The 15,764-nt window shown below is 35.7% G+C and overlaps 2 protein-coding genes across 3 annotated transcripts; both read right to left on the bottom strand.

Moving 5' to 3' along the window:
* Window positions 1–154: 154 nt before the first annotated feature.
* LOC114536273 (PMS1 protein homolog 1-like) lies at window positions 155–7,202 on the bottom strand. The gene is made up of 15 exons (XM_028557606.1): window positions 6,996–7,202; window positions 5,217–5,906; window positions 4,988–5,131; window positions 4,030–4,106; window positions 3,308–3,834; window positions 3,102–3,175; window positions 2,861–2,998; window positions 2,321–2,442; window positions 2,083–2,193; window positions 1,833–1,922; window positions 1,594–1,668; window positions 1,296–1,354; window positions 938–1,027; window positions 556–641; window positions 155–439 (listed from the first exon to the last, which is right to left on the bottom strand). The coding sequence occupies exons 1-15, from the start codon at window positions 7,125–7,127 to the stop codon at window positions 287–289; spliced, it is 2,568 nt and encodes an 855-aa protein (XP_028413407.1). The 5' UTR covers window positions 7,128–7,202; the 3' UTR covers window positions 155–286.
* Window positions 7,203–8,059: 857 nt separating this feature from the next.
* Window positions 8,060–15,571, bottom strand: LOC114536258 (cAMP-dependent protein kinase catalytic subunit alpha-like). 2 transcript variants are annotated; one of them, XM_028557584.1, is made up of 12 exons: window positions 15,340–15,571; window positions 15,191–15,248; window positions 11,966–12,027; window positions 11,523–11,651; window positions 10,906–11,004; window positions 10,139–10,221; window positions 9,973–10,050; window positions 9,693–9,741; window positions 9,496–9,591; window positions 9,261–9,383; window positions 8,895–9,059; window positions 8,060–8,563 (listed from the first exon to the last, which is right to left on the bottom strand). In XM_028557584.1, exons 2-12 carry the CDS (start codon window positions 15,222–15,224, stop codon window positions 8,438–8,440), a joined length of 1,044 nt encoding a protein of 347 aa, XP_028413385.1. In that variant the 5' UTR covers window positions 15,225–15,248; window positions 15,340–15,571; the 3' UTR covers window positions 8,060–8,437. The 2 variants fall into 2 exon arrangements, with proteins under 2 accessions (XP_028413385.1, XP_028413384.1); XM_028557583.1 differs by lacking the exons at window positions 15,191–15,248; window positions 15,340–15,571 and adding an exon at window positions 12,127–13,449.
* Window positions 15,572–15,764: the final 193 nt, after the last annotated feature.

The following is a 15,764-nucleotide window of genomic DNA, read 5'->3' as shown; positions in this document are numbered from 1 at the left end:
CATTTCCGAAAACAATTTAAAGCAGAATTTCCATTGTTCAGGTCGACACGGTTCACGATCGTGACGATAAAAACAGGAACGCGGAGAATTTCTCCAGATATATACACTCGGTATTCAAGTATTTTGTTCACCTTCTCGTTTGAAAGAGCCGTTGTTCTTTTCCCGCCGTTTTGAAGCCCCGCTCTTTTTTCCCCGCCGTTTGAAAGAGCCGCTGTTTGCCTCTACCCAAAGAATCATAATACCGACGAGATGAGCCACGTTGTATCTCGTGGTTGTCCAATATGCCTCAAAATGATACAAGATAATACAAAAGTGGTCTATTATGAAGACAAGTATTATCATTTCCACTCAGCTGGTCACTCATATTCTTTACAAGTTCCATTATATCCGCATCAGACGTTCGGGATGGAAGGCTTTGGACAATCCGCGCAACTTCATTCTACACCAAAAATCAACATGGTTCTAAGACTGTTATTGCCATAACTAACATTACGCGTTTATCGCGTGCTCATCGCTAACATATAAATTAACAAGACCAGTCTGGCAAAAACAAACCTCAAGAAAGTTGCAAACTTTACTTGTCCGACAACCCACAAGATCGTGATTCTTCACTGAAGTTGCATCGTTCTTTTGAATCAGGTCTGAATGTAAGGATCGTGAAAAGCTAGTTATTGAAATGGGCTAATTCCTGTATTAAGGGAAACTGCAATCATACAACAATAATATTGAGAATCTAGCCCTTCTCCAAAACCAAAATGTCAAAAAATAAAGTGATTCATTCATAATGGAATGTGTCAAAAAAAGTAAAATCCAGTCGAGTGCCTGGAAATGTCATATTCTTCTGTGATACGAATAGAAGCTTCTTTATTAATAGTGATTTTAACATGAAAATAAGGTTTGAATGTGAAAAAACTGTGAAATCAAACTGAAAGTTTACCTAAAATTTCTTTTAAATCGTTGATGCCATAATATGGAATCGTTGTGTTTATCTTGACCAGTGACATTCCAATTTCACCAGTTTCTTTGTCTGAATACAATACACATCATCAAATTTCTTGCATATCAGTTAAGACATACATGTCCGCAAAGATTCAACTCGGCCAGCGGTACTATGGCTTTCAAAATGGATACCAAGGGCCCGAAGGATTTAGGTATCAAACGCGCAAAGCATGAAGGCATTCGTATACATCCTGGAGAGTGGATCCATCCTGATTCTTCTTGGAAGACATAATCCATATAATCATTCATTCAACAACTGATTCAACAACTGATTATATCTTCCTTAAAATATTTACCTAATCGTCCAGTAATTTCAAAACCATTAGAGACAAAACGTTCGTCATCAAAACACCAACTATATATAATAGTAAATAATTAAAACTTGATTTAATTTGGAAACGACTATCTGAAGAAATGTTTTCATCCACTTATGTTTCAATGCGACTATTATACTTAACATCGCTCCCTGGGTACTTTCGAGGTACCTGGTACCTAGTATCAAGGTTGTGTGTTACTCTGCATGGATAGATCGAGGTCACTGGCTAAAAGGAAAAATTTTCCCTTAGGTCGGTCAAAGAATATATATCAACTTACTGAGTATTGTCACCTTTTTTGTTCTCCGTTACCAATTTCAATAGCAACGAATAACGAGAAGTGTCACCAAGAACCCTGGAAAAGCGAACGATTTATTATTATCTAGAATCCTCATATTTCATTTTTGTGAAATATGTAGTTCAAAGGCAACAGCAATATATTGTAATCAAATGTGTCAGCCATCCTCGGGCATCCTCGGGGTTTTCAGTCCGGGGCGGGATAAAATTCGAATAAATCACCTTTCATCTAAAGCAATAGCTTTGTCGAGTTTTTCTCTTGGTAACACGTGGGTGGCAAGCAGTTTTCTATAGAGTAATAACTCCTGGATTCTGAAGAGTAGATATAGAGGGGAAAAGTCAGCGGGGTTAAAAAAAAACAATACACCCAATCTAGATCTTAAATCGCTGTTCGGATATCATCAAGTTCCAAACACTGATAAGTTCACTCATCAAAATTCCATTTTAGTAATCATTGCATGTATATTCTTACCTAAAAGGATTTAAAATATATAATTTTCTGTTCTTCTGAACAAGCCAAATGCCCCATGGATCAAGACGTTTGATTGGTTGAATGGCTTCGTTTTTTGTTTTCGAACTTGGGCTAAATTTGCGTGAGATTATCATAGATTAGTAGATATCATCACAACCTTTCTTTCCATGCAACAACGAAGCAATGTTGGTTACGTGTCTTCATAAAATATTCGTTGACTCAAGAAGAAGATATTCACCTTTCACGTTCTGTTAACTCTTTCAACGCCGATAATGAAAACGAAACTTCTTTTGATTTCTTTGTCTCATACAACGTTTTTGGCGATTGTAATACTGCCGTGATTAATGACTGGCCATTTATCTAAATGAGATATTTCCTCATAGATGAATACATGCCTTACTCCAGCATTTCGTCGTGGATTTGCCCAACAAAGCTTAAAAAGAGTTTATTTACGAACTCCAACCAAAGCTGATTGATTATTAAACAATTATTACCCTTAGCTATGGAGACCTTCGCCTTCTTCAAAGATACAGACAATTGATCACATAGTTAAGTTGTAATTACAATTTAATGTTATGACAGCCACACCTACCCGTTTGAAATATTCTTGATGATGATTTCATCCGATAACTGGTTACCCAAGTAACCTCGTTCGTATTTAATGTGAGCAAAATGCGAAAGTCGTCAGGACATACTGCGTATTTTTAGCATGCTAAATCAAGAAATTTCGCCCCACACACAGCGCGTGTTTCTCGAGCGTGCGTGCTGAGGAACTTACCGTTGAATATTGTTTGTTTCTCTTACTTCGTCGATCTGATTTCATATCCAAACTGTGCCTACGTTTTCCATTGGATGTTGTTCTGGCAGTTTTTTCATTTCCCTTATCACAAACACTTGGCCTCAGGAGCTTCATTGGCTACACATAAGAAGAAAATTATAAAAATACCTCATTAGCTGAAGGCAGTAAAATGCAAAATAAAGAACTCCTCGCTTGCATGAATGATTTTAATAATAAATACCTCTATCTCTTTTCCATTGTTATCAACCAAACCTACACCTTTACTCCACTGTTCTTGATTTGGCTGAACTTGGTCTAAAAGTAGTTTTGTCTATTTTAGGCAGTTGTAATACCACGTTCGATGCGAAGATATTGCAGTAGTACATTCTGTACATTCTTAAATCGTATAGTCAACTCTATAATACACTGATCGTATGATAAATTTACCCAGTGATATATCCAATAACGAATCGTCAATAATATCGGAGTCATTGATAAAATTCTCTATGATTTCATCCAAATTGCTATCCTTATTATCGTCCTGTTTTTCCAACGTGGCAGAAACAAGGTTGCCACTTGCAAAATTCTCCGTTTGTTTTTCTGTACGGCATGAAACAGTGCGCTGTGAAGTATGATTGTCTGAATTAACCATATTTTTATTAGATGATGAACAATCAATCTCATTGTCAGTTATGAGTGGAAAATGACATTCTTGGTTGTCAATAAGTCGTTGTTGCGTAAAGTCTTGATTTTGGGTAGGATGCACCGACTCACGCACACAATCAACTGACATCTCTTCCGTACTTCTTTCTGGTACCGTAACATGAAGTATCCCAGGTGAATTCGACGATGTACAACCCGTCTTTTCTGGAGCAACTCTTGACGTTTCCTTTGAGTCGCTTTCTGTGACATCAGGAGAAGGAACGGTATCACTCGATTCAACACCTGTTGACCCATGCATATCACGAATTTTTCTATTGAAAAAAATCCCTAATAAAACAAGTTCTCTTTCCCACATTTTTATAATCCTGATAAGATGATCAGCTATAAATATCATGGGCTGTCATGCATATTAAGATTTAAGAAATTCGAGATATTAAAGCAATATACTGCTGTCACAACTCTTATTACAACAATTTTGTCATGTATTTAGAGTTTAGACCGCTTACTCTGTAGTTACAGCCTGAAGACCACCGCCATCGTAAATCCTACTTATTTCGTTTGTTATGATTTTGAGAACTTCTTCCTAAAAGTGAATTATCAAAAAGGATGGTTTGAAATATCATACAACAGATATTACACTTTATTGAGGTTTTAAACAAATACCATGCATGCACTGGAATTTTATCAGGTATAAAGCCACGTTATATAATTATGTGTCACGACATATATTGTTGATATGACAAATATCTAAATAGGCATTAATCAACCATCAACATTTAATTTATGTCATTTTTCTTATTTATTTAAGAGGGTCAACAGCCTTTTTTTAAACTTAAAAACATCCAACATTCTGCAATCTTTCGTCCGATATGCATGCACGACACTGATAATTAAAAGAATAAATTTTCGGGGTATTTAAACATGGCGGATTCCGTTCAGATTCATTAAAACATCATGGCAGAAAAAGAAAGTTTTTTATCCTTAAATATATCTTGGAATTAAGTAAGAAAGATAAACAAATTCTCTGAAAGGACTTTGTAAGAAATGTCAACGTTCTTCTCAACAAGACAAAAGATATTGTCATATATCTTAGTTCTTGCCTATGGCTATGGCTATGTATATATCTATTAGCCCAGAGGTGGCAGCAGTTATCGTCTTGTTAGTTTTTAGTTCATAAGATTGGAAACGCGGCCCTGATATAAATGAATTGGACAGTGGGCAATACTATTTTAGTGTCAGTAAAGTACGAACAAGCCTAATGTCTCTAATGACTCTTTTATAGACTCCAATACCCAAGCCCCTTCACCCCTTATCAATAAAACGGTTTCAAATTTCCAGACACGTCTCAGTCTCTGGCGCCACCCAAGACGCTTCGTTTTTCAATGGTACACAAAAAACGTAACAGATTAAAATAATAGATTAAAAATTACAAGGAAATATTCAACAAATAAAATGCTCCCTCACCTTATGATTTATTATAACTTTTGTTTTATTTGGTTCTAGATTTACGTCAACATCTTGACTGGATAAACTAACGCTCACAAGACCTAAAGGGTACTTTCCATTGCATTTTTCTCCGTTTTTCAATACGCAATGTTTTTTTAGGACCTGAAACGTGTGTAAAACTGATTCATTTATTACAATGAGTAGCTAACAAAGACTCATGGGCATCAACCAAAGGCGAAGTAGTTACCTGCAACAATTCCTTCCAAGTAATGTAACGCTTGTTTACAAAAATAAAAGTTCTTTCATCTGAGGACCTCAACATCAACTGTGGACACGAATCACTTTTAGGAACAAAACATTGAATTTTAAAATTCAAATCATTGTCACAACACTCAACATATTGCAATTGGCTCGCAATCTGGACACCAAATACATCATTTAAAGCTGTCCGTATGTCAGAAGACTTATTCTTTTGCCAGATAACGTTCTTATTATTTCTTAAAACAATCCGTACTTCAGGTTTTATCAGACCATATGCCATTAAAAGATCCTCAACCTTCTTAAGCTCTTCCTTGCCTTTTTTTGCATTTTGAAAACATTGCCTTCTCACAGGGAATGATTTGAAAAGATTTAACGCCGTAACAGTTGTTCCTACTCCATCATGGGTAGGTTTTGTTGAACAAATTTTCCCATTATGATCTAAGTTGTAGGACACAGCCACTGGATCGTCCACTGTCCTTGATACTATACAAACATCAGAGACTTGACATAGGGAGCCAAGGGCTTCTCCTCTAAATCCATATGTATCAAGCATTTGTAAGTCGTCATGTTTTGAAATTTTTGACGTGTAATACCGTTGAGCCATGAATTCAGTATCGCTTTGCTTGATTCCACAGCCATTGTCTCGAAGCTCGATCTTGTCCAGACCAAATTTCTCCTAAAACGTTGTACATGAGCAGTTCATTTTTTTCTGGAATGGGCGAGAAACTGGGGAAACTAAAACGTCCCCGAAAGAAAAGGGCGGGAGAGGAAGGGAGGAGTGGACAGTTCTTTGTGTTATTCTGGGGTTGGTTGTATAATTTAAGCACAATTCATCAGACATGGCCTGTATATCTACACTAGTCTCTATTTCTACACTGGTCTCATATAAAAATTATGTTCAACTTTATTTCACTCTTTTCATTTTCATTGTTTTCATGATACATTGTGGTCATAAATACACAATCTAGGAGCTCATAGACCAACAAGCTCATAGGCCAAAAATTATCTGTGATTTATTATCACAGAAGGAGTTTAGTCTCCACATTAATATCTCTACATAGAGAATAGTTAAGTGAATGCAAGGAACTATACTGTTGAATATTTTGTAAAGAAAGCCATCAAACACCTGTTGAATATATTGCAAAAAGGTAAACCACACATACAGTAACAAACATAAAATAAACCAGAGGAATGATGTGAAAATGATATAGTGGACTGATGATTGGCAACAGCTATTGTTATTGAAGATGCTCTGAAGACCTGATAGTACAGAGCTGGAGAAATGTAACCAGGTTCCCTCAATGAATTTAATAACATATTAACCACTCAATCACATATGTAGTCATGTGGCACTAGGTGGTTTGTCTGTCAGCTGGTTGTAAGATTGTGGATTATATAATTGCCGGTTGTAAGGTCAAGCATCAAGTTAGTTTTATTTGCAATACAAAGGTAAAATCTAAAGGTTTTTTTATGTGTTTCTGTTATGCTGGTAATATATCTGCTGGTGGTCTACCGGCAGATCAAGCTCATATGAAAACCAGGCATAAGATCCAGGTATCAATTTAAATATATATGGTAATTGGTGAACTAAACAATATTACATCTATTAACTATAAAGTACATTTTATTTCATCAATATCATGGTCTGCTGAGAATATAAACAAATCACAATAAGTAGTGTGTATTAAATCCTTAAAAATTTCGACTACTAAAAGTTCAAGTAATTGATACAAGCTAGTACTTTCTATAGACTGTTTGATATTACCATTTTAATATCAATATTAGTTGCTCCAGCATCAAATGCGTTCTCAACCAGTTCCTTCACAACAAAACTTGGTGATGTTATTACTTGTGAGCTTGAAAGAAGACGTATGCTTTCTAAAGGTAACTTATTCATTATTTACGTTATGATGATAAAGTAAAGCAATCCCTATTCGCTCTTTCTTCTTCCCCTCTCATTGCAAAATGCAAATTACACTCGGCCATAATTTGGCGGGAGATTCCACTGACCTGAATACAGAAACAGGAATATTTAATAAAGAAATTAGCCGGCCAAGCCAGTTAGGCCACAAAATTACCTCTAAAGGTGGTAAAGGTAAGCTCATAACTTTTAATACAAAAATGAATATAAAAAGTATAATATTGCTCATTTTCTTTCGTTGGCATCGCCATTGATCAAAGTACTAAAGCGGGTGATAGTTGATCGCATGATTCGATTACGTTGTAAAGTTTATTCGCGAGTCTTTGAGCAGAGTTGCAAAAAAGCTACGGGTACGCGGGTACCATCCGGAGGAAGGTTTGCTTTGAATGAGATTTGTGAGGAAGGTTCGAAGTCGAACACTCTAAGTCGATCACATGCATGTACCAAAAAACCAAATATTTCTTTATGCATTGCCACTTGACTCAGTCAAATATAAAAAGTTGGACTAGTCTGGTTTTTTAACTGTCAACTTATCTCTTTTTTTACATTTATGCATTGTTTTTGTGGAACTGTGCAGATCATTAGACCAACATGATTGATGATTTCATAAAATTTGATAGAGAAACGAATTATGGAGGAAGTTCTGCCGGTTCTGCTCTACGGGTGTTAGTCACTATCAATGGTAGTGTTTATTTTGAAGGAACGGGGATGTAGGAGCAAAACAAGAAGAGGGGATGAAACAGACAATCAGATTCTGCTGTTTCTTCTATTTGGACTTGATTTACGTTTGTTCCCTTTTTCACCATGTCATGTCATGTCCGAGAAATCTATTCATTTCTGAAACGGGCCTACGGACACATACGCCCTTTTCAATTGTCTCTGCTTTCGTACCATGGAACAATGGGAAATACAGTACTTAGAGATAACTTTTATTTCACTGCAACTTCTCTAATACTTTAACGCACAGTTACTAACAGAAGACGTCATATAATACTCTGTACGATTTCGGTCAACGAGATACGCATAAATGTATCCTAACAATAATTTACAGGCCATGTTTTAAAAGTTCGTACAAATAGAACGTCCTTATTTGGCTATAACCTCTCTATATATACTTAAAACTTTGGGATTTTAATAAATAATGAACCAATGTTTTGTTAAATTTCAGACTAAAATCATTAAAAGTCGTTTGAATGGAGTTCCACCAGTCTGGTTTGTGTAGCTCCATAATAAAAGGCAATGTAGTCGCTGACTACAGCGCAGTTGTCTCTGAAGGAAGTTCTTCTTTAAAAATCGGCAAATTCTTTAGCACATTTTTCTGTTGTTGACAATCGTAACTGTTCCTCTTCGTAATCATCAAAATTACTGGGATCACCAGGACCTTTGCATTTCGGCTTGAACGGGGCTTCCACCTAAATGGAATGTTGAAAAACAAAATTCGAGAACTGTCGTATAAATGGTGGAAGATGTACTTGCAATTATGTAGCGTTCTCGTGAAGGAATGTCTAGCAGGGTCGTAAGTAGGGCAAGGTCTGATCGCGGTCAGTATATTCATATGTATTCAAGCCACATACCGTAATAACAATCGCTTTCAAAAGAAATTAGTCGGGCATACGAGGAATTAAATATGCACACCTCCCTCTAGCTACGCTCTGATCATTAGAGGAGGGCATTCAGCGTAAGAGGAGTCCTTTGATTTAAGGTCCAAAAAAAATGAATAATGATAATACATATTAAAACCACCTTCTTCTGATAGATCAAGATCCAATCAGTCGGACCAAACCATCGGTGATTTCTAATGTCATTTACACCATTCTTTAAATTGCCGTAACGTTTCGTCAAATCCACTTGAAGCAAATTTTTCAGAAGGTCTTTGAGTTCCGACGTGAAGTGAGATGGGAAACGCACCTAAACAACATGTGTAATTCGTACACTTAAGCATGTAAAGGTTTCTTCCTTACTTGGCTTCTACCCTTATTACAAGTGTTTCTTGTTTATCAAGAGAAGACTTGCAAGTCTGAGGATTCATATTCAACACTAAACAGGTAACACCATCACGAACAGTGGAACGATGAAAAAATTTGAGAAGGAAAAAAATTTGTTCATTACTTTTCCTGAAACGATCTTCTCATAAATCTGAATTGGCTGATCAGCAAAAAATGGTGGGTATCCAGCTGCCATTTCATAGATTAAAACACCTAATGCCCACCAATCCACAGCTTTGTTGTACCCCTACAATAATGGAAAGATGCATAATAATAGAGCAAAAACCTGGATGAAAAGTAACTCAAAAATGCACACAACCTGACTATATATCAGACTACAATACCATTACAATTTATACCTTTGATAATATGATTTCTGGTGCTAAGTACTCTGGGGTACCGCACAGTGTCCATGTCCTTCCTTTAACTCTTTTTGCAAATCCAAAATCAGTTATCTGTTACAAAAGGAAAGGACACATGGTAGTAATGTCTACTACTAGTAATAACATTACTAGTAATATCTACAGAAATGCATCTGAACTCTGAAGTATAATACCTTCAAGTATCCTTGCTGATCAATAAGAAGATTTTCAGGCTTTAAATCTCTATTTAAAATATTTGCATTTGAAGGAACATCAGGGTCAACAGTCTCATATGAATACAACTGATGGAATTAAACCTCCAGAAGAATATACCTAATATAATTACATGTTAAATTGCTAATTGAAAAAACTATGTGTTGAGAGTAGATACAATTTTAAAGCAATATATAATGAAGAGTTAATTATCTTCTAAAATTAGGAATACTACATTTATCAATGTCGAATCAAACCCACCTGTAGATAAGATCTAATGAATGGAGATACTCAAATGCTAGAACTATTTGAGATGCATAAAACCTTGAATGTGCTTCACTAAAAGGTAAATAATTATGAAATATATCAATTACTCTCTGTCGTTGGTATGGCTACATTATGTGAACCTCAAGTATGTTTGGCCAACCTGAATCTTCCAATGCGCCTTAAATGAGAAAACATCTCCCCACCAGGAACAAACTCCAATACCATATAGAGATAGGAATTATCCTAGGTGTAAAAAATGCTGTAAATAAATATTGTTGCTGCTAGGATTCTAATTCACAGTAGAATTAAATGCACACCAATAGCAAGCAAACAGTTGCAATCACATTGTAATTGTAGAGTATTGATTTCTTATAAAATACATTCAAAGAAACAAATATCAGGGAGAAAGTCTACTCAAGTGTATTATAAGTATAATATATTAGTATATTATATACAAGTATAATATATTATTAGTATAGTTTTGATGTATATATATGTTTTTTTCACCTGAAATGTTTTCAAGGACAAATTGCTTACCAAGATAACACACACACCAGCAATTTGCATAGTTTGTTCTCAAGCATGCTATATTTTATCTCTTCTTTAATTTCAGATTTGATCTTTAACAATATTATTTGATTATTTTTGAGGGTTGTTTGTTGAAACCCCTCCAAAATACCATGTCCCAGGGGCAAAGTTTGTGTTGGGTTTCTTTAGTATATTTGCCTTGAACACTATTTTAAAACAGATTGGTACAGTTGGCATAGCACTATGCTCTCTCATTCCCCAGAATTTAACACATTGCTACCAACAAATGATTTGGCTTAGATCCTTTCGGCAACCACAGCACAAACCAAAACAAGCAATATCCTTTTCCTCAAAAATTCTTATGCTATACAAATATGACCCAGTGAATGTTCAACCAACCTTGAAATTCCACTCGAGATTTACCAGGAAGGGAAAGCTGATAGCTTGTAAGATTCGCTTTTCATTCAGAGTATGTTCCACTTGTTTCAGTTTTACGACCTGAAGAGCAGAGGAATATTCAAGCAGAGTTAATATTTCACAGGGTAGATTATAAATGTCTTCATTAATTTAACAATAAAGAAACAATTTTCCTTATGTTATCTGTTTTGACTGCAAGACGCAGTTTTACTGATTGCTTTCAGATTTGTCGCTTTTGTGTTAGCTTACAGTGAAATTTTTATCATTTGCTGTCTAAATGTTTCCCTCTGAAAAGCAATGTCTGTATAAAGATCTATAAACCAATTATTGCTTGTGTTGAAAATACAAAGCGTTCACGGGCAATTTGAGTCGTATTATTTTAAATACGTTTGCAATGTATAACACATAAAAACAATGTTTTGATAGTCGAGACAAAGATTTTACGCGATTTACGAAGCAACGCTGTTTTGTTTACAGCTTTTCCCATCATAGAATGGTCTAGGATACTCAAGGTTGGAGGTCTCCAGCAACGGAAACAATAGTGCGGCCAGACGGTGTTGTATACAAGAAAGAATTTCAACTCAGCATTCCCTATATACCTTTTGTTTATCCAAAATCTTTATTGCATAAAACTTCCCAGATTTTTTGCGTTGAACAAGCATTACCCGACCAAAGGAGCCTGTCCCGAGGGTTTTAAGTCGTTCAAAATCATCGAGACAAGCTGTATTCTGCAAAAATCAAAATGCAAATTAGGCGTTGTGTTTGACTATACAAAAATATACACAAGACAAAAAGCTAAAGCCATACATAAATATATTCTTAAGCGGCTTAATCCTAAAACATTACACTTTCTCTGTTAAGGGCGATCATTCTGTTAGTTTAAATTTAGTATTTTTGCTTCAACGAACATAAAAATATTAAGAAACCAGAAAAGACAATTATTGTCAAAGCTGATTCCCTCTGCATTGTCCCTTTCAACGATAAGTCAATGACGCGTTCCACATCAACAAAAACCTCCACGCGATTTACCAAATAATTTTACCTGTGCAGGTTTTTCCCATTTCGTAGTAAATTCTTCCTTAGCTTGGCTTAAAAATTGCTTGACTAAAACGAACAAAAACGTATTAGGAACGCTGCATTTAACTTCTCAAAGATCATATCAAACACATGTACACAGTCACAATCAATATGTACGCCATTTACCATTCTCTGGATCGCCCTTTTTTCCCGTTGTGTTGCCCATCACTGTGGGGCAAAGGAGATTTTTACGATACTTAAAAGAGAGTGTTTTAAAATTCACCAAAGTAATCGCGTTTTTTGTTGTCGTTTCTTGGTGTATTATTGTTTTTCATGCCCAATTCGCCGAGTCCGGCAACAGGGAATTCAAGATGAAGCTGGCGGGTACATAAACGGAAACGTCACGATTTTTGCTGTTTCGTGATTGGCCAAAACCAATCTCGTACCCAGAGCCAGCGATCGAGTTAAACAGCTCATGTTCCATATTTGGGCGAAGGCCAAACAAATCTTTATTGGGTCTGTTTTTGACGTAAAAATGACGTAAACACCTTTCGAAATCAATCGAGGAATGAGAGCGTATAAACACTGCCATAAAAAATACCTAACTGTCTGATGATAAAGCCGTATTCTTGTTGCCTATGTTGTGACTTATGTCATTTGTTCGCGGCAATCACTCTCACAAAGCAACAGTACATTAATACGTACATCACCTTGTATGTCATTTATAAGTACCATAAACATTGTATTTGTACTTTATCTTTTGACCTTTTTACGGTGTACACACTCATAGTGATATTGAGCATTGTTGAAACAATTTGTTAAACTTAACAACAGAAAAGGCCCAGTACGAGTTAGCGTAAACAACGTTCGAAATCCGATGAATAAACACGCATAGCATCTTCGAAAACGAGAGTTAAAAAAAGGGATTCATGGGGTGTGGTGGTGCTCTGCAGATAATATGCAGTCAGGCACTCAAAATCAGTAATGGTGAATTAGTGGTATTAGTTATCCATCACCACTAAAAACTGGACTGCACTGCAGTCACTATTTCAATGTTTGTGAACTGCTTTCTAAATTTCGTAAATTCAGGAATGTACTTTTGATACAGCTCCAATTTAATAAAACCTCCCTGGCCTTTAGATAGTACTGCATTAAAAATACACTTCTCGCCCAAACCCTGAAAATTCCAGTCGCATGTGTTATAGAATATAGGATACACGAGGTTTATCGTTTAAGACGATTTTACATGAGTCAAGTGACTCCGAATTGACCCTGTCACACTCAGGGCGGTGCATATCAGTTGACAATAAATTAAATACTACCGTACTGATAGGATGAATTTTAGTATCACGAGATCCAATTTGTCAACGAACGAATCGAAGCTGCAAACAGTACCGTAGTTACGCACGAATTGTGATTCTGAACAAGTTTTATATACTAGAAATACATGCATGATGCATGCAGCAACCCCTCGCTATTTCAAACCAAGTACACAATTTCCTGAGTTAACCTGACCTAAATTTATATTATGAAATGACACAAAACTCAAATCAGTCTTAAAGTTTCCATCATTCAATACAAAAATAATCACAAAGCTAGTGTAAACATTGCCCGTTCAATTTTGCTGCATTATACCATGCCAGCAATTAAGTAACGGTTTAAAATCGAAGTTTCAAACGATTAAAACAGTACAAAATCTTCACAGACAAAGAAAAAACTTCAAATGTTATTTTATTCTGTAATTACAGTCAACACCGGCGGCTAAAAGTTTCAGTATACTTTATAAATATAGTGTGTATTTTTGATACCAAAATTCAAATTACACTTTCAAAAACACTTTTTGAAGTTAAAGCAAAGGTGTAATAGCCCTTCACAGGTTTATGCGTTTGCAGAAAAAGCTGAAAATTTAACAAATGAACGATTGAACGGCATACAAAGCTGAAAAGTATACAAATACGGCTCATTCTTACCGCGAAACAAGTACGAGATAAACAAAGTAAACACGTACCCTTTGTCTTTGAAAACATTTATAAGCTTGCAGATTATGAATTATTCCTCTTACACGGCTTTGTTTTGACTGTATCCACGTTCATCTTTGCTATCTGTCATGCTTCATATATCTTGTTTCTTCTCGTTTTACTTTCTTTGCACAAAGTTTATGAAACGCTTTTACAAAAATGTTTACGAAATGACAGTTAAATTGCTGACGTTCTCATTGAATTACAAACTTTCTGTCTTAGCCAATCAGAACGTTCGTTGATTACCAGTCTACACCATTGAAGTAAATACAACTGGAATGATAACTCTGTGATTAAGTCCTATGATTGGTTGAAGCCAACTCGTGCTACAAAAATTTTCACTCCCCCCGGAAACAAAACAAAACGTATCTATTTTCTCTTCGTTTTCCTTATTCTTACTCTTACTTCCAAAAAAACACAGGTATAAGGCATCCCTGTTTAGGGACCCTTTAGTTTTACATTTTAATTGCCTTTAAATTTAGCTTTAATAAAAACATCTTATGAAAACTTTAACTCTGACGTAAGCGACCGACTGTAGTAATTTTAATTTAATGTTTAGTTTTTATATTAACAATATTTTTGTAAGCATTTAAATGCAATTTTTTCGACTATAGGACGTTCAATTCTCTTGAAATTTCGCATACGGATGTATTTTACATGGGTTTTAATAATTTCTGAGGTTTCATGAGTTAGTTTTTCTTAAAACTTTCAATAACTCAGAAAATGCAACAAAAAACGCGCGGTTTTTATGATCGTTCGTACTTACGGCCGTGTTTTTTCATGGTTTTATGCCAATTTGTTTTTAGTTTGGTTTGCGAATAGTAAATTCGTTTATCATATTGCTCATATCAATTAAATTCGGTGGTATAACTAGTATTTTGGGGCAAGATTTGTCGGATTTAAAAATGTACATATTTTTTTAAAAAAAATTAAAAAGGACTGGGTCTACCTACAAAGCGGGTTTCACGCACGGCTTCAACTCCCCCCCCCTGACTTATCATTCCAGTTGTATTTACTTCAATGGTCTACACTCGTTCGCATTTCACGCATGCGCACAAGTTCCATGACCATTGAACGTCCACGGTCCACGGTCCACGACATAGAATTTGAGCAACTTTGGATTCCGCTATGTTCTGTCACAATACCCGGGTGTAATAAATCTCCCAGCGGAATTAGTACCCTCGCACGGCGCTTCGCGCCGGCTCGGGGATTACGAAATGAATAGTACTCACTAGGGTCTCCCTTGGAACTTTTTGATGACTTCATAAAGTATTCTTCAATCAGTTTCAACTAAACGGTATTGAATATAGTTAATCATTTGGAAATTATACTGTTTTTCCCGTTTCTTGAGACAAGATGCTTAAATCAAAGGAATGTTTACCCGCCAGTGCGATCCACACTTGTCAGGGAAACTTAGCCAGCTCTTTCGAAGAAAAAAAACTAAACCAAAGTGTTGTACTGTGTGAAGAACAGTATCGACATGGATAAATAACAACGAAATAGCTGCTGATCCAGATAACGTTTTAGAAAACGAACTAGCTGTAGTTCGTTGCTGCAAACAAACCAATACTGTAGAAGGTGGGAAGGGATTAAGTTGCAAGAAAATGATTAGCCATTATTAAACTGACCCTTTGTGAAAGGGCTTATAAATGACAGCGCTTACCTTTGAGATGGTAATGATATGTCGGCAAGGTAACACCAATAATGGCTCTTGAAGTCTTTCTGACGAATTATCGCTGGATCTTTTATACGAATGTCTATCTTCGAAATTATTTTCTTTTCCTAATATAATTTGTATTTTATAAC

This window comes from Dendronephthya gigantea, unplaced genomic scaffold (genome assembly GCF_004324835.1).
Source record: "Dendronephthya gigantea isolate DGI-Jeju-01 unplaced genomic scaffold, DenGig_1.0 000133F, whole genome shotgun sequence".
Classification (NCBI taxonomy): Eukaryota; Metazoa; Cnidaria; class Anthozoa; order Malacalcyonacea; family Nephtheidae; genus Dendronephthya; species Dendronephthya gigantea.
The sequence above is the reverse complement of the archived record's forward strand: the minus strand, read 5'-3'. Positions and strand labels throughout refer to the sequence as shown.

What these genes read in the sequence shown, in the direction of transcription:
- LOC114536258 (XM_028557583.1), bottom strand. Translation starts at nt 12,166, where the DNA reads ATGGGCAACACAACGGGAAAAAAGGGCGATCCAGAGAATG. An exon ending in AATGGGAAAAACCTGCACAG is followed by an intron (nt 11,652 to 11,965) that starts GTAAAATTATTT and finishes TGATTTTTGCAG; the next exon opens with AATACAGCTTGTCTCGATGA. An exon ending in CAGAAATCATATTATCAAAG is followed by an intron (nt 9,384 to 9,495) that starts GTATAAATTGTA and finishes CCATTATTGTAG; the next exon opens with GGGTACAACAAAGCTGTGGA.
- LOC114536273 (XM_028557606.1), bottom strand. Translation starts at nt 7,127, where the DNA reads ATGAATAAGTTACCTTTAGAAAGCATACGTCTTCTTTCAAGCTCACAA. An exon ending in GAAACAAACAATATTCAACG is followed by an intron (nt 2,443 to 2,860) that starts GTAAGTTCCTCA and finishes TATCTCATTTAG; the next exon opens with ATAAATGGCCAGTCATTAAT. An exon ending in GCTATTGCTTTAGATGAAAG is followed by an intron (nt 1,669 to 1,832) that starts GTGATTTATTCG and finishes TCGCTTTTCCAG; the next exon opens with GGTTCTTGGTGACACTTCTC.